The 22,315-nt window shown below is 49.6% G+C and overlaps 1 protein-coding gene across 5 annotated transcripts in view; it reads left to right on the top strand.

The window, feature by feature from the left end:
- fam13b (family with sequence similarity 13 member B) overlaps positions 1-22,315 on the top strand; it is a 48,206-nt gene that overhangs the window by 2,477 nt on the left and 23,414 nt on the right. For 4 of the 5 annotated variants that reach the window (XM_035408428.1, XM_035408429.1, XM_035408430.1 and 1 more), the window contains exons 2-6: positions 10,492-10,652; positions 12,680-12,861; positions 16,035-16,247; positions 16,714-16,891; positions 17,350-17,494. In XM_035408428.1, coding sequence (XP_035264319.1) covers positions 12,711-12,861; positions 16,035-16,247; positions 16,714-16,891; positions 17,350-17,494 — 687 coding nt within the window. In that variant the 5' untranslated portion in view covers positions 10,492-10,652; positions 12,680-12,710. Of the gene's footprint in view, positions 1-1,525; positions 1,592-10,491; positions 10,653-12,679; positions 12,862-16,034; positions 16,248-16,713; positions 16,892-17,349; positions 17,495-22,315 lie in introns of those variants that run through there. The other variant, XM_035408426.1, reaches the window with a different exon arrangement.

The following is a 22,315-nucleotide window of genomic DNA, read 5'->3' as shown; positions in this document are numbered from 1 at the left end:
CCGACTGTGGCATGCAGCCTCACAGGGCAACACACACTTAGCTCTAGATCTTGGCCTGCCAGGATTGGGCACCCACAAGTCTCTGAATCGATAGACGAGTTTATGGCAACAAGTGCTGGTGCACGTACAGTCGTCGATCAGAACTGGGGATAAAGGCGAGGGAAACGGTAACGGAGAACCACTTAGACCTGAATTAATGGAGCCAGATTGGTTTCAGCTTTACAGTGTAAAATGGGTACTGGAGCTCTGTTGATGGATACTGTTATTAAATGTCACTAACTAGCAGGCCATGATTTATTTGGCTTTAAATGAAATGCTGTCATATTGAACATAGGTATTATAAACCAGACATGTATGCCTAGCGATCTCACTTCTACTGAATATTAATCAGCACCATTAGCCTTCACATGAATTTCTTTGGCCGAAATCTACAGGGCCACTCTACATTTTCAGCAGAGAGGATGCTTTGACATGTCCTTCCCTCTGATGTAGTAACTCTGATAGCCGAAGCAGCCAGTAGGACCTGCCTTTGAAGCCAGTGAGCGGTAGAATTGCGGCAGTGCGATAGGCGACCCGCGCGCGTGACACAACATCAGCCACTGAGCAGAAAACCACAAGACCTTTTTTCGCCTGCGGAGCAGCAGAGAAGCACATTAGAGGAGCGCTGCCCTCTCAGCACCCAGCCAGATCGGAAATTTCGCCTGATAGAACATACAGAGGGCTATTTCAGGAAAGAAAAAAGGAAGTGAGGTCAAGCCAGTCAGAACCTAAACTGAGTGGATGTGTCTCAGCAGCCTCAGTCTGACATGTGCATGCAAGTGCACACAGAGGCTAGGCAGTTAGCATTCTCATTAGCTACTGTCTGAAGCCAGTCACTAGCTAGATGGCTAGATTTTCTGTCGCTTTGTTTCTGCTATTGCCAGGACAACCTTTTGTGAATGTGAATGCTACTGGCACCTGCTCAGCCTGGTGCGGCTCATACAGGCACAGCTCCCACACAAGCTAATGTTTCCTGGTACCCCCTGAGGAAGTGTGTGACTGAAAAATCTACCCCCCCCACACACACACACACACACACACAACCCCTGTGGTAAGCTTGAGTGGGAACATGTCTGCACAGCGTTGAAAGTGCAACCAGACATGCTCAGAATTAACCCCGTCCTTTCTATAAAAGAAGCGATAGGATGTCCAGTTAAACATGTTGGCCTACTTAAAAAGTAACATATCATAGAGAAACAAAAACAACCCAAGAACAACAGACGGTGAATTCTAAACCAGGACACAATCAACTTAACAAAACAGTCTGGTGCAATGACACATGGTCCTATAAATAGACTAAATAATCAGAAAGGTTGAGGGTTGCATTACTACAGACTTTGAGAGAGGTCACATTCACCGTTTTCCCCCTTAAGAAAAATATTAACTTTTCCAACTGTTAATGTCAAGGTTGTTCATTAAACATAACAGAGTGCATAAGACTGTAAACCAGTGAGAAGGAACCTTGCAGCGGTTAAAAAGGATGATTTACTGTTGAACAGCGAATTCGCCAGTATCTGGCAGGAAGATGGCACGAAGTTCACTCAGACAAAAGGTATGAATTTCCTTGATTAGATTTTTCCTGCTTTCGCTTTAAGGTTCCAGTATGAGTGACAGGCAGAGGACATGCTGCAGTAGAGGAGTTGGCGATGGGAAGTGTTAAAATCCTTGGAGCCGTTAACTGTGATCTCAAACAAGGTGCTACTGTAGTGCTGCTGTACTAAATTCAAGCAGCATGGCAGAAACTTGCTCGTTAAGCAAAAGTGAAAAATTAAAGTGAGTATTGCTTTATGTCCTCCAAATAATGAAAGAAAAGGTTTGGCGAAGTATTAGGGAAAAGCACAGTGATTCCCTTATTCGTACTTGGATGTTTAGCTTCTTGTGCACCCAGTCTTCCGTGGCACTTGGAATGGACCCCAGAGTCCACGTTATAAAGCGGAGGCTTGTGGGCTTGTCTACACGCTGTTTGTGATGGAGTAAAAAGGCTGGCATTCTCAGGTTTCCCCAAAGCTTGGCCTATATGCTTGTGCCCTGGGGGGGTGACTGGTGATGTGCGAGGCGAATGCCGCTGCTATCTGCTGTCATGTCAATGTCAGGCCAGGGTTGCACTCTGCGATGGTCGTTCTGCTAGAGTCGGACAGTCAGGGTCACGTAGACACAGGCTTCGTTTACATGCACACGCAATGCCTTGACTGTTGGAAGCAATCAGTTTATGGTTGTATTTAGATATAAGTAATGCGCTTGCTCCTATGGTCGATTTTATTTTGATTCTTTTCGTAGGCTAATTGGCGTATGCTTGATGGAAACGGCACGCTAATGGCAGCCATGTTCGTTTTCATCCTGGATCTTTGACGTGCAGTTTCAAAAAACTGGAAGAAATCTGAGGAAGTCTGAGATGTCTATGCACCAAAAAAAATTGAAAGCTTTGGCAAAAATACAGGTATCTTAATCAGGCTTTGAATACACACCTTGAACCGATACAAATAATCAGAAAAAATGTGTTTTTACCCAACCATTTCAATAATCAGAGTATTGCCATCGGGGTGAGATTGGAGTATTCGTGTGCTTGTATATGCGCCAATTTATAGTCACTGAGCGATAGATAATCTCAGGAGTGTTCTCTGTCTTGTACAAAGCACTCCCCCACACACAGCCTTTTCATCTGTCTAAATGCAGGAGAAAACTTAAGTCTTTGACTTGCCTCCAGGAGAATTTTCATGTTTGAACATATCGCATTAAAAAAACAGAGACAAAATTGGACGTGTTTCTGGGTTTTTAGTGTTCTCATAATTTTCTTCTCATGTACAGAAGCTAATATATCCAGTACACTGCTTTATGAATACTTTGTTTCAATTTTTAAGAAATTTCCATTATTCTCGCCATTTTTTGCTGGATGCGACATTTTAAAATGGATGCAATAATAGAAATAAACTAAGCCAGGATATTATCAGCATTTATTATTTCATAACAGCAGGTATGAAAAAAAAACAACGAGTAAATATGTTTTTCTTTGCTGTGAAGCTTTCTTTGCCTTGTGGTGAGAATATGAGTGAAAGGAAAAGAGGAAGTCCAAACTCCCCTGCCCCCTGCCGTGTGAGTGTTCTGAAACACTGTTGTTTTCTGTCCCAGCTGGCCACGCTAGCCCAAACACAGGAGACCCCTAACCAGCCAAGACAGAACATCCAAAATACCAGACAAATCAACATCATCACCCGGGTGGGAAGCTAGCACGCTAGTTTCCACAGTAGACTCCAGTAGAGTGGTAGGGGCCTGAATAACTCTCCTTCCAGGAGCCTCTGCACACAGTGTCCAGGAGGTACAGAGCAGACGAGAAGTATTTGCCGCCTTCGTCATTTTCCTTTTTATTGCATGTTTGTCACACTGAATAGTCTCAGATCTTTAGACAAAAATGTATTATTTGACAAAGGGAACCTGAGTACACAGAAAACAGGTTATTTTAATTATTTAATTCATTCAATGATGAGAAGTTGTCCAAGAAATAATCCAAAGGGAATGTCCATGGCGTGCGGGCTGTGCTTTTCCTTAGCTTTTTGGAAAGGCAAAGGAGAGGTGGCGCTCGCTCTGAGGAACATGTACAGAAGAACAAGCTTTAAGAAATGAAACATGCTTCACGAGATTTAAAAAAAATTGGTGCGAAAGTAATTTATAGATACGAACAGCCATATACATGGGGCTGTAAAATACGACGGATCACGTGCGAAAATTTGAAGGACGTGTGTGGTGCTGCTCATGCACAGATGGCGGAGCTATCCTTGGAAATAAGTGCATGTGAGTGATTTTCTGAAATAGCGAGGGGGTTTATGTTGCCGTGAAAACCTGTTTCATGGCTAGCGATTGGATTAGGCAGGTGTCATTCAAGTCCCTTAACCCAACCCCTGCCTATTCTTTTTTTTAAGCTGGGCTGATCACTTGCCTGACGGACTAGTGAGCTTCAAATTGGTCTAGCCCGGAACATGAATTAGCCTACTCGCCTCTGGCGATCATTTCCCACCCTTATTATTGGCCCTTTTTTTTTCAAAAATTCTCGTGGGTGTTTGAGGCTGCTCTTCTGGCTGGGGCCCATTTCATGTGAAACTGTTGAAGCTGCCACCGCGCACCTCTGCATTTAACATACGGTTTGAGAAGACCTCCTGCCCTTCAAATATGCTGAATTTGTGCTAGTCAGTTTACTACTGCAGCTAGCTGTTGACAGTACATACACCCACAATGCCTTGGGTCAGATTAGGCTCTTGGCTTGAGAGCTATGCACACCTTTTCTCTGAAAATACCCAAATTAAGGAGGACGGTGCACCAAATCTGTCAGTTCCATTTGTGGAACTTTTTTGATTAGGCAGACTTTTTTTTTCCTCTGATGTTTTCTGCATGATCAGGGTGGTAGTGAAGTATAATGGTTAGAGAACCTGGGTTTGTAACACCAGGTTCCATTCCCCAGACGGGCTCTAATCTTGTATCTTTGAGAAAGTTAATTGTGCAACCAGCTAAATACACAGCTGTATTCAGTAAGAATGTAAGCCGTGTTGGTTGTGGTCACTGTGCCAGCTTGGGAAATAATGTATTTATGCAGCCTAATATCAAGCAGAACCTCGGGTGCTTTTCAGGCACTGTTTGGTTCTTCCTTTGATTCATAATCAAAAGAGTTGAACATTGCCACATGTAGCACACACAAATGGTTCGTCTGAGAAGAGCAGTGGGAGCGGCTCTGCTTCCTCTGCGTGTTCGGAGGAGTTGGGCTGCGGTGTAGGAGGGGAGTTCAGTTTCCCTCTGTAAACAGGGACTTTGGGCCAGAGGTCAAAGGAAATGCACACTACAGCTGCGCACCGAGCTTTGTGTGGGCCGCAGCGAACCCAAGCCACCCCTTATTTTCCCTCCAAGAGCTCCAGTCAGGTGTTTCTCTGACGCCGTTTTGTCTTCCTTCTGAGCTGGAGGTGACTAAACTCCAGCCCGTCTTAGGTGGAGAGAAAAGGACTAACCAGCTGGACTTATTTTTGTCTGGGTCACTGGCTCAGTTTGGAAAGCATAAACGTTTAAGTGATTTATGCAGTTAAGGCCGTATTAAAGCACTATATTCCACAAGTGAGTCATCGCTCACTTAATGCAAATCACTGCTTGTTTTCTTTTCCCATTTCTATTTTCGCTCTGGATTGAATGGGGACATTTTCACACCGTATCAGAGCACAGGTGAATTCACAAAGTTTCTCGCGGGTCAGGGATAATTGTGCTGTTCATAAGGTCCAGGACAATAATACTTGGGGATTTGGGGCAGCGATGTGGAAATTTCAATTTTCTGCAGAGGTGATGAGAAAATTCACTATCAGTTCTCTGTATGCCAAGTCTTAGAGTCTGAATCACTCATGTTGGCTTAGAGACCCATCTGTTGTTTTCTTTTGTTTTTTTTATTTTTTCTGCTCCGTTTTCCTTTCACATGGTAAATTAACCTACTTGAGCCTTGTTTTTATGCATCGTTCACCACTACCTGAAACCAACCATCAGTGGTCTTTAGGAGTTGATGCAGACTTGTACAAACCACCTAAGTCTAGAGAGAAATGGGCATCCTCCATGTTGCTCTGTTTATAAAAAGCAGGACCCATCTCATCACAAGGCAAATAGTTGGCACGGTACACCAGTACCATGGCAGTGTTTGACATGAAGCCAATTTAAAACTATGGTGGTAGGTGTCTGTTAATTGAACACGCTTAAAATCTGCACGGACTCTGTAATTTGTCATCGGTACAGAACACAAAGCGACCTGTGTTCAGAGGGATTGATGAGCCATTATTTCATGTTATCAATATTAATGAACGTTTGCTTAAATTTGGCTTGGTCAATGAGATCATGATGCAAGAACGATGGAACAAGTTTGATCCTGATCACTATTTTTCAGTCGTGTCATGGGCTAATTTCATAATTTCCTGTCTAAAATTTCCAGTCTTATCATGGGATTGTAAACCCTGATGATCGATGTGTCCAGGGGGGTATTTCACAAAGTAGGATTACTAAGTTAGTTGGGTAACTGTGTTGAGTAAAACCCGGTACATCTCTTTTTGCGTTAGTTCATGTTCCAGATTTGGGAGGGTTTCCGGGTTTTACTCAGCGCAGTTATTCAGATAACTGGATGATCCTGCTTTGTGAAACAGGGCCCAGACGTTATCTTTCAACCTCCTTGGTCCAGACTCTTCAGCCCTTTGCTTTGCTGTAGAAGGAACATAGAGACAGAGAAGGTCCTGCTCGCTCCTTGTGTGCCGAGCTGTATAAATGCCCTTTTCCCTCAGCTCCAAACATGGACTGACACTCCCTAAGAGGGAAGGCTGAGAGAACAGCTGGGTAGTTCCATGGTAACCAAACCATAACGGCTTCCAGACTGTCATTTGCTTCGCTTGGAGGAGTGAAACTTTCAGGTTTTTTTTTTTACTTTTAGAGATTTATTTAAAGAGCAGTTTGCTTCAAGCATTGACCCGGCAAAGGCTTCCCTGAAGTGGAAAATGACCACGCAGATTTACGATTTATAGAATTATGCTAAGAATCCCTCTGGTCCTTGATGGTCAAAGGGCAGTGAAATTTGGGAGGGGGGTGCTTATGTGACCATGACTAGTTCGGGCCAAGTGGCCAGGGGAAATAACTTCATGCCAGATATTGAAAAATGGCAGAAAAATGTCTGGCCTTTTTGTGGATGTTATGGTGACTCAGCTGGTCTCTGGTGTATTTTAGTCAGTGTTTTCAGACAGACTGCATTGTACGGTTGAGTGCATCTGGGTTACAGTGGTTTGACAGCTATTTAACATAGCAAAAAAAAAATGTAGTTCAGTTTTTGTTTCACAGAAACTGGCAGACACAAGCTACAAGTTTGTGTGAAGCAGGAAAACAGGACTGAATGCGGTTTATTCACATTTAAATTCAGTTTATTTACATTTCAAATCTGTTCCAAGACATAAGGCAGAATAGTACTGTAATAAGATGTGAACCACTCCCTGTTCCATTGTCCTCCTGTGTCCTTATTCGTTAAATCATGAGATTGGCTCACAATCTCTCAGGGAACTCTGGTTATTAATTAATAAATGCCATGGGGGATAAATACCAACTGAACTGCTATGTCAAGACCAGCCCTCGTCTCTCTCTCTCTCTCTCTCTCTCTCTCTTTTTCTCTCTCTCTCTCTCTCTCTCTACCCATCTACCTACCTACAGTGGTTGTGTTAATGCAGGATTCTGTGTTTTTTACACAGAAAAAAATGTAGGGGGAATACAGTGCGTTCTATAAACGCAGATTTTTTTTTTTTTTTTGAAGATTACAACGATCAATGACCCAGACTTGAACCACAACAAAATAATTACTCCTGTTTCTTCGAGTCAATCATCTTTTGGTATTTGACATTTTGTTGTTTATTTATAATATGTACACAGCTGTTGTTGGCATTGGCAGATTCAAAGAGCAAGTGCCTAGTTTGAATGCAAAGTGAAATCAAGATGTCATGCTCCGGCTAGCTTGCTCAGCATGAGTAAATTGAAACAGAAATCACTCTAGGGTCTTTAAATATTAATAGCCTGTGTGGCAAAAAATTTGTTTTGATCAGAACACCAAAGAATTATTTGTAGCTTATTTCATCCTAATATCTATTCATCTATTCATCCGTCCATCCATCCATCCAAAGTCTGAGTGATATGTGTGCTTTAGGTGTGAAATGTAGGGTTTTGCTAAACTACTGAGCGCTCAATGTTGTGCTGTGCAGCATAGAACTCACGGGCCCTCCCTGGTCTTTGCTCTTAGCATTATGACATCATGACTGTGCCCTCCTCCTGTGCAGCCTCTTTGTTGGGCTTAGCTGAGCTTGCCCTCGGTGCTACATGGCTGCCTGGGATAATCACTGGATGACTTCAGGTCGTTTTTATACCATAAAAGGCTCTCTCACTTCGTATGACTGGCAGCTACCCGGTCTTGACCTTGCACCACTTCAAACCGAGATGACATGCCTGTTTTATACAGACCTGGTGACTTTGCTGTGGTAACCATGATCAGGCTGTTGTGGTAACCATGATCAGACTGTTGTGGTAACCAGGATCTGACTGTTTCTGCTTAGTTCCGGTTTAGCAAATACTGATTGGGTACATTAACCAGTGCGTGAGCACTGCTGCTTTCTTGTGTTTTAGCCCTAATGTCTTCATTCCCCACACTTGGAAAGCTCTCTGGATGTGTGTTATGTTTTTTTTCCATTTATAGAGCCGCTGTAACATTCCACCAGTGGAATGGGCTCCTGCCCAAAATAGGTTCAAATGAAAAAGGAAGCATTGTCTGTGCCATGGAACAGGCCACTTAGCATGACAAAGCAGGACAGCAGTTTAATGTGCTGTTACTCGCATGCCTCAGTGGGATTAGGAGCAGTGATGGGAGGCTGAGGTTTCCTGATCCACACAATAGGCGGAGCTACAACAGGTTGTCAGTCTCAGAATTTTTTGAACTTAACAATTAAAAGGTTTTTTGCTGTCCGCAGCAAAGAACAACGATTGGATCAAATCTTTGAGTGACTGATGGCATAGCTCCAACAATTTTGATGTCATCAGGAGTTGTTCTCCCATCATTTTGTGTAAGTGTCCTACTCCAGAAACCCTCCTCTCTCCAGCGGCAGCCGTGCATAGGAGGAGTCTCTGGGTGTGGAGGGAAATGAAATGGTTTCTGGGAAACGGGGGAAGAGAGGGATGCAGGTTTGGGATTGTTTCGGAACAGCCTCGCGTAGCAGGACGCTTACGTCCCACGGGGTCGCATGCCGACAGCGTTGGGGAACGTCCAAAAAGCCCTCTCCGCCTCTCGGCCCCCCTGCGAACAAAGGAAGACATTGTGGTTGCGAAACAGCAAGTTCACACGATGTGTAGGATTAATGTGGTGACGGGCTCAGAATTTATTTTCCTCCACAATGAAATATTTACAGTGGAGAGGCTGGCTGTAGAATGCCCAGAGGAGCGGCGAGAACATTTTGTCCTAGCAGCCTACGTTGGGCGCTTCTCTCTTCACCAGTATTCTGATTTTGAGAAGCGCCGTACGGAAAAAAGAATTGATTTCTTCCCCCCAGGGAGGTTGCCCTCTTAGAATTGTCTGTTTGCTTTTTTATTTGTTTTGTTATCTGTTCTACTATTTAAAAGACAAGTTTTGTTTTTTTTAGCAGAGTAGCTATGGGATTTCCTTACCCTTATTCCCATCAGTGTTTGCCATTGTTGTTTTAGAACCACTTTCCCAATGCATACCAACATTATGCAGTTGCATAATGCAGAATTCCAGAAGTAACCGTTTCTACAGTTACTTTCACTTTCTCCTCGGTGAACAGTTTAGAGTTTCTAGTAGGCAGAGGAGACATTTTGTGCTCTAAGGTACTACCAGCCATTTAGTAGAGGTAGTAGATTTAGTAGAAGTTGCAGGTAGTTTTACAAGTGTTTTTTTAGTTGAGTCACAGACCAATAAAATTGCAAATTGGTTCATTTGTCCTAGGTGTATCTGTATGACGGTCATTATGTGCATACCCTCCCCTTTTTATTGGTTAGAATGTTTCGGTATCACTCCTGTTTATCTCATATCATGCCAGGTGCGGTGCAGTAAAAGAGATGACTGTAGAAGCTGTTTGATTCAAAGCACACTACTCCATTTTAAAATTCCCATTTAATAAGAACTTCAAGCTTCCAAATGTCAGTTCCCCGGACCTCTGGTGATTACACAGATAGGCTGGGTTTGATCCACTGATAATTATAAAAATTAAATGTGATGTTACCATGTGTTGGAACTGTTGGCATGTATGACCGTGTCAAGGAAAGGAATGTTCTAGCATTTTCCCCTGCTGACTGCTCTCCTCTGCGTTTTGCTGTGAAGCCATTTTGGGAACGTTTTTCTTTGGTAAAATTCTTTTGCTGATTTAGTAAGTGGTCAATCACAGATAGACCCAGGGTCCTATCAGCTGCTGACTGAGTAATGATGGGCAAGTTTCAGTGGAACATTAAGCAGTGTTCTTTTGAAACTAAGAAAGAGAATTTACATTGGGCTCTTAGGTTACACCCGTGCGAATCACACTCTCGATTGAATTGACGTGTGATGGACAAAAGCCTTCTGGTTTACAGTTCCACCGGAGTGTTGAAGGGCCCTTTCTAATGTTAAACACGGCAGCTGTCACATACGGATAGCTTTGGATTAAAATTCCACAGCCCCGTCTGTGTAGACCGCATATAACGTTATGTGTGGAATGCCAGTTAGTTGAACCAACGGTGCTTTCTTTTTGTTGTTGAAAGTGTGGTGAGGTCAAAGGTCATGTATACAAAACAGCGCAGGTATGTGTGTGTTTTTTTTTTTTGCTGTTTTTTTTTTTACACAGAGTGGAGTGGACTGTTTAGCCAGTAAGTGTTTACAGGCCGATTGGGACAGACAGGCTCTGAACCCCCCTCTCTTCTGCTCTCTCTCCTGCGCAGCTTAACTACTGAAGTCCTGAAGAGGATTCGCGGTCTGTCAATGAGGAACTACAGGCTCATCTTTTGCCACAACCTGAAGCAGCCATAGATGACCATTCGATTCACTGAGAGTGAGCGGAGCAGGAGATAAGGTGAACCTCTGGGTGTTTACGTGCTCAACGGTGAGTCAGCTCTGTCCTGTGTTGAGTATTTAATACATGCCGTGCATTATAAGCTATATATCTTATAATAGAATGGAACAGTAGAGCCTTATTGTCTTCAGTGAGGACATTTGTTTTCACAATCAGTGCATCGTCACGTATTGAAACAAGTCAACAGACAAATACTACCAGTCAAAAGATCTAATACACCCCCGATTTTCAAGCAATTAGAAATGACGCAAATAACCTCCTTTCGTTATACAAAAAAAAAATCTAAATCTTAGATTAATCAAAATAGGCACCTTTTGTAGGCTGCTGAGCTTATTCATGACATTTCTTCTACAAGGGCAGTCGTATGGTTCTGAAAGTTCACACCCACCACTGCTGTAGAAGTTCCCACAGATGTGCTGCACTTGTGGGTTGCTTGTACTTGACCTTTCTGTCCAGTCTGTCACAAACCAGCTGGATTTTACTTCTGTTGTTGGGAAATGGAAATAATTTGTTTACCTGTTTATTTAGCCATATATGGCTTTTTATTAACTCCAAAATGTAAGTCACTGCCCTGTGAAGTAAATGATTCTTATACTGTTTACCTATTGCCTTGTGTCATTTGAAGTTATTTACAGAAGTTAAACTGCTTAAAAGCACTTTCAGTAAGAACAGAGTACAAAAACACCAGTAAAGTGTGCTAAAACTTTTGACCGGTAGTGTACGTTAGTAGACATACAGTAAACAAAGGACAGACATAACAATATATCCATAGACATTACAGTGCTCTATGTACAATATGTCCTTGCAGAACATTGTTGGAATGCGCAGTAATCTTGCTTAAAGGAATGCTTAAAGAAATATTTCATCCAAAAATAAAAAAATACATGATTTTTCACTTCACATGTTCTAGATCCATCGAGGTGTTTCCTTGTAAAAAATACTCTGTTTGTACATTCTAAAAACCAAACACTCAGAATACGCTTAAAACGCATCAAAATCACCTGACGTCATTCTTCATCGTGGACTTCGTGTTTAGCTGCATAATCACATTAAGATCACTTAACATGGAGTATAAATAATAACTGGTTAGGCCTATAATTAATTTTACAGATATTTTCCAAATGCAGACTAATTTGTGACATAACCACGCACTGTGTGCAGTTCACACACCTTCCCAGAGGCCGTGGTGAAGAACTGAAACTGCACTAATGTACTCACACCCCTTCTGCAGGGTGACACTTTTTAAGTAACACTTTCTAAGTGACACGGTGAAATGAATTCCTGGTAAATAAACATTCATTGAGGAAATGTTTTGTTTTAATATTTATTACATTATTAGCTTTAACTAAGGTAAAAATCTGCGGTCAGTTTGAACGAGCGCTTCGGAAGTCAACGCGTGGTCAGACGAGGTCGTCTAAATGTGTGCTTTTGAGCCCATGCGGCTCCTTTGTGTCTGGCCAGTCTGATCTCATAGCTCAAGTAGAAACTGTTAAGTTTCAGAGGAGGCGTGTGAAAAATCTATCTGGATGGATCAATAACGCAAGAAGTGAGCGAAAAAATCGTGAAGATGAGATTTTTGGGTGAAATATCTTTTCAATATGCTCTCTTCTGGCCTTTTAAGGCCCGGGTGGGATTATGGGAGAGAATAGAGACCAGGGCAGAGATCTGGAGGGATTTGAGATAATTGCCGGTTTTATTCTGCCGGCCTGTCAAACGGAGGGACTGGGGGGGGGGGGGGTCAGGGAACGGGACAGGGGAGCTGTCAATCACCTCAGCGGCCTGCCCCGCTTTAGCGCAGCACCTGCTGCCGTTAGCATTGCCGGCGTGCCTGCGCTGATCTCTGTCAGAGAGGCGCACACGCGTCTCGCTCTGGTTACATAACCGCTGCGGCGGGCCCGGTGAGCGCCGAGAGAGATGACGGACAGGGAGGGGGTCAGCCCCGCCGCGCCTTTTCTCCTCGGGTGGGCGAGCACCCGGGCGCGAGGGCAGCTGGGGGGCGGCGGCGTGGGCGCGGGCGCGTGCAGGGGGCGGACAGCTGACTCTGGTCCCGCCCGCAGACCGACGGAAGCTGCCCCGGCCGCGGAAGCGATGAGGAAGAGCCTCGGCCCTTCGCTCGGCGACCCCCTCAACACCGGCAGGGTTTTCGGGGTCCCCCTCGAGGAGGTGCAGCTGAGCGGGCAGCCCGGCCAGGGGGTCCCCCTGCTGGTCAAGCACATCGTGGAGTACATCGAGGAGCACGGTGAGGAGAACCGCCGGCACAGCCGCCTCACATTCTCACCGAAGACCCTGCTCCAGCCTGTTCCTGCAGGTTTTCACTCTGTTCCATTTCACCGCTGTCTGTGTACTACTGCTGAACCCCTAACTCACAGCTGAACCCCTAACTCACAGCTGAACCCCTAACTCACAGCTGAACCCTTAGCTCACAGCTGAACCCTTAGCTCACAGCTGAACCCTTAACTCACAGCTGAACCCCTAACTCACAGCTGAACCCCTAACTCACAGCTGAACCCTTAGCTCACAGCTGAACCCCTAGCTCACAGCTGAACCCCTAGCTCACAGCTGAACCCTTAACTCACAGCTGAACCCCTAACTCACAGCTGAACCCCTAACTCACAGCTGAACCCCTAACTCACAGCTGAACCCCTAGCTCACAGCTGAACCCCTAGCTCACAGCTGAACCCCTAGCTCACAGCTGAATCCCTAACTCACAGCTGAACCCCTAACTCACAGCTGAACCCCTAGCTCACAGCTGAACCCCTAACTCACAGCTGAACCCTTAACTCACAGCTGAACCCCTAGCTCACAGCTGAACCCCTAACCCCTAACTCACAGCTGAACCCCTAGCTCACAGCTGAACCCCTAACTCACAGCTGAACCCCTAACTCACAGCTGAACCCCTAGCTCACAGCTGAACCCCTAGCTCACAGCTGAACCCCTAACCCCTAACTCACAGCTGAACCCCTAGCTCACAGCTGAACCCCTAACTCACAGCTGAACCCCTAGCTCACAGCTGAACCCCTAACTCACAGCTGAACCCTTAACTCACACCTGAACCCCTAGCTCACAGCTGAACCCCTAGCTCACAGCTGAACCCCTAACCCCTAAATCACAGCTGAACCCCTAACTCACAGCTGAACCCCTAGCTCACAGCTGAACCCCTAACCCCTAAATCACAGCTGAACCCCTAACTCACAGCTGAACCCCTGACGCACAGCTGAACCCCTAACTCACAGCTGAACCCCTAACTCACAGCTGAACCCCTAACTCACAGCTGAACCCCTAACTCACAGCTGAACCCCTAACCCTAACTCACAGCTGAACCCCTTGCTCACAGCTGAACCCCTAACTCACAGCTGAACCGCTAACTCACAGCTGAACCGCTAACTCACAGCTGAACCCCTAACTCACAGCTGAACCCCTAACTCACAGCTGAACCCCTGACTCACAGCTGAACCCCTAACTCACAGCTGAACCCCTAACTCACAGCTGAACCCCTAACTCACAGCTGAACCCCTAGCTCACAGCTGAACCCCTAACCCCTAACTCACAGCTGAACCCCTAACCCCTAACTCACAGCTGAACCCCCAGCTCTGTACTGCTTGTGTTCCTGTACTGATGGAAACCCTGAAATGACCCTGTCTCCTGTTGTCATGTCTGACCCGACGAGCCCTCCGGTAGCTCAGAGTTTAAGCGAGATGCGTGTCAGTCGTTAAATCGGAAGCAGGGCTTTGGTGAGTGACGGCAGGCTTGTCTTATCCCACCCACGTGCTCCACATAAAAGCACAGAGGAGCCTAACTTAACAATGCCTCTTTTAGATGTCACTTTAGAAGCAGTGGTTGTTTTGTTTTTATAAATGCTTTTTAAGTGTTGTTTTGTATCTTTTGAAAGCAGGAAGAATAGCTGTTGCCTGGGATTAAAATGGCAGAAAATGTACTGTGCTTTCAGCTTGCCTTGGACAGGCTTCGTTCGTCATAAAGCCAAAAATGTTGCTTTCAAAGATGGAACGATAAGCTGAACTTTAAATGCCCTGCGATCAAAATGATATGCTTCCTCCCTTATGCAACCTCTGGCAAAGCAATGTTTTTGCAAGTATGTAAGTGCACAAGTGCAGGAGACCCAGAATGATTAGTTTCAGCAAAGCTATTCAATGTCTAGTTCAGTGGTAACCAACCCTGTTCCTGGAGATCTACCGGTTTTCATTCCAGCCCTAACAAAGCGCACCTCATTCAACCGCTAGAGATCTCATTTAGCTGCTATTAAGTAGGTGTGCCAAATTAGGTTTGCCATGAAAGCCTCTAGGATGGTAGATCTCCAGGAGCAGGGTTGGTTAACACCGGTCTAGTTTATTCAGTCACATGACCCAAGCAGGCACACTGTACTCCCATTAGGCCACGGATTGCTTTAGCCGTTAGTCGCCAGGTTACTGTGGCAGGTTGTCCTTTTCAGCACAATTAAGGGGAAATAGGCTAGTCACATACGCGCCACATTTAACTTTATTGAAGTAGCGGAAACATCAGGGTTTGAAGGAGTCAGATTTTTGGCCGTTTTCAAGTTCAAATTCGTGTGTGTGTGCGCGTGCGTGCGTGCGTGTGTGTTATGAGTTAACCTGCAGCTCTGTTCTTCATTAAAGCTGTGTGCCCATCCCCATTAAAAAAAACAAAAAACATTGCCCTCAATAGAACTACAGTCCGTACTGTTGTTGTTTTTAGCAGCATGACTTTTCAGTGTTAATAATTACTTGAGACCGAATTAGAAAAGTTATGCAACAGATTCCTTACCCCTCCCCGACCTCCCCGACTCATTCTTTCTGATGTATTAATGATTGCAAAGTCTGCAGTTTAAAACCACCGCAAAAAGCGAATCGGCCAGGGAAAACACTTTAATCAGTCTGCTGGGCCTGGATGGGAGATGCCATGGCCGTGACTCAGAGCGGTCTAGGGAGGAGGCCCGTTGGCTGGAGCCGGAATGGCGGCCGGCGTGGGCTGGGGGGCACATACCAGTGCGATCTCCCGTAACCAGCTGTCTGGGAGCCACCTCCGTGGCTTCCGCCATTGAGCCATGGACCGGAAAGCACCGGAATGAAAATATATGACACGGCATCAGTTCAGACACAACTCAACGCGGAGTTGGGTCTCGCTATATCCGGACTGTGGGGAAGGCTCCGCCCGGTTTTGAATGGGATTGTGTTCCCAGAGCTACGGAGTTAAACAGTATGCAACGTTACGGGTTCTTTTCCCAGTTTTTCGCATAAACTCGAAAAAGTTAACTGCTAGGGAATAGCAGGTTTCTTATAATATCTTATACTTCTTCTTGAAACTACTGTAAAAATGTCCTCCCCTGCTTTTGTTTCCCAGGGTGCACCTGTGTGGGCGGTGCTGAGCTGGTGCTGACGTGTTGTGCTGTGTTGGCAGGGGGGCTGGACCTGGAGGGCCTGTTCCTGGTGAACGGGAATGCGGAGCGCGTGGAGTGGCTGCGGCAGCGCTACGACAGCGGGGAGGAGGTGGACCTGGAGAAGGAGGCCGACCTGGCCTCGGCCGTCAGCCTGCTGCGCCTCTTCCTGCAGGAGCTCCCGGAGCCCGTCATTCCCTCCGGCCTGCAGGCCCACATACTGCAGCTCTACCAGGGTGAGCCCCCCCTCCCCCACCCCCCCCCCCCCCCCCCCCCCTCTGCGTGGCTCTGCCCTTCCCGCCTGGCTCCGCCCATCACACCTGACTCCGCCTACCGTGCCCCCTACAACACACACCGCTGCTCTTTAGGCTTTGTCGGTTTTGCTCTTTTTCCTCAGCCCTGATTCTCTCCCTCTCTCTTCCTGCTCTTTCCTGTTCACAGTAGCTTCTCTGCTACCCATCTTCCCCCTCCACCCTTTTTCTCGACCTTTGTCCTCATTTCTCCCGCTCTTCTCCGTCTGCCTTTCTCACCCTCTTTTCCCTACTTTCTCTCTTTTTACCTTTCTCACTCTCACCCTTCCATCCCTCTCCTCTTTCACTCCCACTCCGTTCTCTGAAACTCGGTCCAGCCGCCTCTCCTCCGGCTCTGCTCTCCCTTTCTCTCACCCCCCGCTGTTTGTTTATCCTCTTCCTCTGCCCCCAGAGTACAGCAGTGAAGAGGGGCTGGCCCGAAACATGAAGTACTTCCTGCAGCAGCTGCCTCAGGTCAACTACAGCCTGCTGCGCTTCCTGTGCCGCTTCCTGTCCAGCGTGGCGTCCCTGCAGGAGGACAGCTGGAGCACCGGGGCGCTCGCCGCCGTCTTCGGGCCCGACGTCTTCCAGTAAGAACCCCACCTCCACCCCCACCCCCGCCCCACCCCACCCCCCGTCCGGCTCTGGTTGAGCTGGTTGTGTTTATGTATTATACTTCTAACATTTGACATTTAATGCGAGACACAATTTATCGGACATTGAAACTATGAGGGTTGGTACAGAATCCCAAAAAAAACACACGAGCAAGAAGATAAAGTCCACACCCTGTTTCCGAGCCCCTGGGTGAAGTGTTTATTTGAAGAAGCGCAGGCAGAGTTTCCATCCGCAACACAGTGGCCTTCATGACGATGTTCCTCGTGCTGAGCGTATTCTTAGCGCAGGCGTGGACTCTCTTTCGCGGGAGCGTTGAGCAGGGCTTTGTACGCACCAGTGTGTTGAGAGGGAGTTGCTGAGGGGAGAACCCCCTTTGTTGCTGAGGGGGATTGTGGGATTGTGGCTGACCTCCGCCCCCCTCTGCGCGCGGCAGTCTGGACACCGACGTGGAGGACCTGAAGGAGCAGGAGTCGGTGAGCCGCATCCTGGCCGAGCTGCTGGAGAACCAGGAGGAGTTCTTCGACTCGGACGAGGATGACGTCTCCACCACCAACGACTACAGCTCCATCAACGAGCAAGTAAGTCTCCTGTCCTCCTCCTCCTCCTCCTCCTCCTGTGACTCGCGCTCACGTGCCCCTGCCCCCTGCGAGTCACGCGTCGCCCTCGTTTGGGTGCCCCGCCCCCTCGCGCCCGTCCCAGCGCGGGCGTCAGCGGTCAGCTGACGGCGGGCAGGGAGTCTGTGCTCTTCACACGGGCCGGGGCATTAGATGATTGGTAATGGAGGTGAGTGAAGAGTGCCCTTTTTCTTCTTCATTTGGCATGCATCTTTACTGTGTCTGAGGCAGGAGCTGTGAGTACGAGAGCCCATGTATGGTCTCTGTGTATGACTGCAGTACTGTGCTGTAGAACTGCTGTGTAATTATCCGTGTGCAGTGTTGATTAAAGACTGTTACGCGATGTTTCTTCTGATAATGCTGTAGGAAACGTGTAATACTGTGTGTTTAAGTATAGGAATTCCCCAGCGCTTTTGGTCTCTGGTCAGCCGTCTAGGTCATTAGTGTAGGAAGTCCTGGAGCTTTCCTGGAGTGTTACACGGCCACAGAAAACGCCCAGATTAAGGATGAGTGCCGTTGTGGGTCCACGTCCTCATTAAAGTATCGTTGTTTTCGTTCCGACTGGAAGCACCTGTTTTTCTCCCCCCCCGGGGCTCTGAATTAGAAATGAGTCGGGAGACGAGCGGGCGTCTGAAGTGCTCTTGGGTATTGCGTTCATGCGCCGCGATGTCTTGTAATTAGGACGCCTTCCGCCTGGTGCCAGTCTGAGGCACGCCCGCCTTAGAAGAGGCGCCTCGTTAGCCGTCCGAGCGGGCGCCTGGTTCGGACGATGCGTTTCCTGTCGGGAGGGCGGGCCTCCTCCCTGCCGGAGGGTTTTCTGGCCCCGGCCTCGCCGAGCCTCGGCCCGATCCTTTCGGTGGCGGGAAGCGGGCCGCCGTGAGCTGCGCATTCCATCCGTCTGTTTTTTTTGTGGCGTTTCTTTTTTTTTCCTCCTCCTTTCCGGCGCGGTGGTTGAAAAAGGGAGAAGGGGAAGGGTCCAGGCCCGGCTCCCCACCCGACTCGCGTAGCGCTCCCGACGTGACTTCAGGACCCGACGCCCGCCAAGGGCCTCTCCTTGTTCCGCGCGCTCTCCTGGAGCGGTTCCGCCGCCCGGATCGGACCGGGCGAACCCAACGGGCAGCCGAAGGCAGCAGACAGTGGGCCCGGAGTCCCATGGGCCTTTGCGGCTGCGCGGGGCGACGCGGGAGGCAGCCGTCCGTCCCGTCCGGCTCCATCTGAAGCACTCTCGCTTCAGCAGGGCGGTCGTTCACAGCTCAGCCCCCCCCCCCCCCCCCCCCCCCCGAAAGCACACGGCCCGTCCCTCTATCCTTCTCTCCCCGCCACAGGGGTCAAACGAACCGTCTCGGGCCGTTTTTTGGAGAACAGGGAAGTCTTGTTTTATTTAACGACGGTCAGCCGATGTTCTCTGACGGCGTTGTTTTAAGGGTTATCCGGTAAGAGCCGGCCCCGCTAGCCGACGAGCGGATGCGAGCCGCGGTCCTCCGGTGTGACGGTCCGTCTCGGCTCCTGTGAGCGAGCGGGAAATCCCCGGGGTTTCCGCTCTGACGCTTCCCAAGCGTACGCCCAGGGCTGCCTGATTTCCCCCAGGGTCCCGCGGGTGTGTCTCAGTGCTGCAGACCGAGCCAGGGACGCGCTCATCTACCGCCATCCCGCCATTTTAGGAACGAGGGGGGCGACGGCGGCAGGTTCCACACGCACCCGCACGGCACGGCTCCGCGGGCGGGGTAGAGAGCGGAGACGAACGGGAGGAGCGCAGGCGGGGCCAGGTCAGCTAAGGGAGAAGCAGTGTGAAACCGTAGGCAGGAGAGGGCACCATTTTGGCTCTCCGCTCTCACAAAAGCCCCCCTTTTCCACTGGGTTGTAGGAAGTAAAAGCAGACAGGAACTGCCCACAACGGGAACTGAAGCGGTTCCTGGGGCGCATTTGTATTTCCTTTCCGCAGCTTGAGAACCACACCTTGAGAACCCGTGTGAAGTAGGAGGGTCTGTGGCCAAGAACTGGTTCATTTATTGGTCTCTTTATTTGCCCCACTCTGGTTATTGTGGTCTTACTTTTTTTTTTTTAAATCCTGCTTCAATTCGTTTTTTTTTGTTTGTTGTTTTTTTGTTTCCCAGCGCTGTTCAGCTGAGTGACCTGTGCCCAGTTCAGCTAATAAACGCAAATAAATCTTCTGGTAACTTCTCGTTGCGAAAGAACCCCCCCCCCCACTGCACTGCCCGGAAACGGTCGCAAGCGACGTCTCTGAAAGCGTTCTGGATTAGCTGGAGGGGGTTTTGTGAATTGTGTCTGGGGCCGGATGTATTGCTGATTAAGGGGACCCCCCCCACTGCGGCTCGGCCCAGCGGGAGCAGGGAGGGTCCGCTGTAATTAACACCAGCGTAAACGATCTGCTCCCCCCCCGCCCGGCGTCTCCTGTTCCAGTTGGAGGGGAGTTTATTGAATTGGGAACGTCCCCAACCCCCGCCCCGCTCGCCCCGCATGTACGCCCCACGCCCGTCACGCTGGCCCGGAGAGCGCGGGGGGGGGTGGGGGGGTTCCCGTCCGGCGAGCGGATTGGTTTCCCCCCCCCGGCGCTCTGCCGCGGCGTGCGCACTATTCGACGCGGCGGAGGCACACGTAGCTCCGGCCGGCCCCGCTACCCGCCCGCGCTTTCACCCCTCCCAGTCACGGGACTCCGTCTCTCGCTCCGCCTGCTGCCGTATTCATTTCCGTCCCTTCGAACCGTTCCGAGTTTCATACGGAATCGTCCCGTTCGCCTGTCCCGTGTTCTCGGTGGGGAAGCTAACGCGGAGGCGACCGCAGGCGCTGACGGTAGCGGTAGCAGGTTGAAGGCTGAACGGCGTCCCCCGCGCGCGCGCGCGCTAGCCCAGTGTCAATGGCTTCCTTCTCCCCCGCGGCTGTGCTTGTGTAGCGTCGCCTCACGCCCCCCCCCCGTCCCCCGTCCCCCGTCCCGTCCCAGGCAGCAGGCGACGGTCGCGCCCTTTCCATTCCTGGGATTCCCGCGCCCGCCGCTCGCCCACCAGCCGCTCAGAGCGCCGTCCCCTCCTCCGCGCGCCCGGAACTTTCCCCCCGGCCCACCGCCGGGAGCCCGCCTGCCTTTTCCGCTCGCCCTCTGGCGCGAAACCTCACTTCCCCTTTGCGTGGGCTGATGTTCCTGCGTTCAGTGGACGCTCATCCAGCGACTTGGGTGTTTTTATTTTCTTTTCTTTTTTTTTTTTGTGATGCTTTTTTTTTTACAGACGCTGTCGCAGAGACACTTTACAGCGCAGATACAAAAGTAGACTTGCCCCGCTCGTATCTTCGCTTCATATACCGCGGGGGCAGTTCAGGCTCGCGGGCGCGTCTCCCGGGGCGACGACCGCCGCTCCCAGCATCTGGGCGAGGCTAATTAGCGCGCTGCGCTTTTCGCGGCCTGCCGCGGTTTCACGGGCCGACTGCGCGAGGCGCTGAACAGGCGCTGGTTTCCTTCCCCTCCCCCACGTCACAGGCACCTCTCGCTCACCCCTGGGCCGTGCGTCTGAGCCTGCCAGAGCTGTTGCGTAATCCTGCCGAGCCGGGGTTCGGGGGGAGGGGGGATTTACCGCGCAGCACCTGAAGCGGATTAGCGCTCGCCCGCGCCGCATTAACCGCCGTCGCGTCGGGCGGCGGTTTCGTTTCGAGAAGCGCTGGGCCGACGAGAACGAGTGTCGCAAGAAAGCGCAGCCCACAGACTCAGAAAAAAAGAATGAAAGGATTTCTAACCGCCGCTGACGTTTGGAAAGGAGCGCGCGAGGGCGGAGCGTGAGGCTGCTCGCTGCGCGCCGCTCCGTTAGTAACGCGCCTCTGTCTGCAGGGTCGCTGATTCGCTGGAGCGCCCGTGGGCTCCTGCCCAAGGTGGAGGAGGCTGAGCGGAGGAGGAGGAGCTTTGTGTTTTTGCGCCATGGGTCTGGCGTCGAATGTTGTTTTTCACCAGAGCCTTCAGAGCGTTAGCGTTAGCCTAGCCGTCACTCGGGCTGTTGTACAGTAACAGCGAAACGGCGTAGTTTCCTCACCCCCCCCACCCCCCCGTCCTCACACTGCGCCCGAGCCGCGTCGCTCCGCATACCCGATGAGCCCCCGCGAGCCCCTTTTCATCCAATCGGGCGCCGCGAGAGCCGTCGCCATGGAGACGGGCGGCCGTGACTGGGCAGCGAGCGCGGCGGCTGCCCTCTCCCCGGTCTCCCCGCGGACGGAGCGTGCGAAAGCGTGACGGACTGAAAGACGGCCGCCTCCTCCTTCCTCCTTCAGCGCCGTCGCTCCACTCATCCGCCACCAATCCGTACCTGGCCTTAACTAACTTAACCGGGCGCTGGTTAGGTGCAGCTTAGCACAGGAGCTGTTCGGCCTGGTGTTTGTGTTCCACTGGTGTGCTGATCCATCCTGCTGCATGTGTCTGTCTATCTGTGCAGTGCTCCCTGCTGCCCGCTCGGTTCGAGCTCGTACTGTACAAGCCGGGCCAGCCGAGACAGGCAGAGCTCCTTTATGCAGCTGGCACAGGGAGCATGGCACTGCAGAGGGGAGGGTTCAGCAGCCAGGAACAAAACCGGCAACCCTCGCTTTGCAAAGCAAATGCTTTTTTTTTTTTTCTTTTTTTTTTTCTTTTTTTTTGTCCTTGGAATCATCTGGCATGCGAAGAGTGCGCCATCAATCCTGCGCGAGACCGGGCGAGCCGCGGTTATCTGTGTTTACCTGCGCCGCCCCGCCGTTTGCGCAAAGCAGGCTCCCGATTGGCTGTTGACCGAATGCTGGAAGTGAATTTGCTTTTGG

This window comes from Anguilla anguilla, chromosome 3 (assembly GCF_013347855.1).
Source record: "Anguilla anguilla isolate fAngAng1 chromosome 3, fAngAng1.pri, whole genome shotgun sequence".
Taxonomy (NCBI): domain Eukaryota; kingdom Metazoa; phylum Chordata; class Actinopteri; order Anguilliformes; family Anguillidae; genus Anguilla; species Anguilla anguilla.
This window is presented reverse-complemented; position numbering and strand designations above follow the sequence as displayed.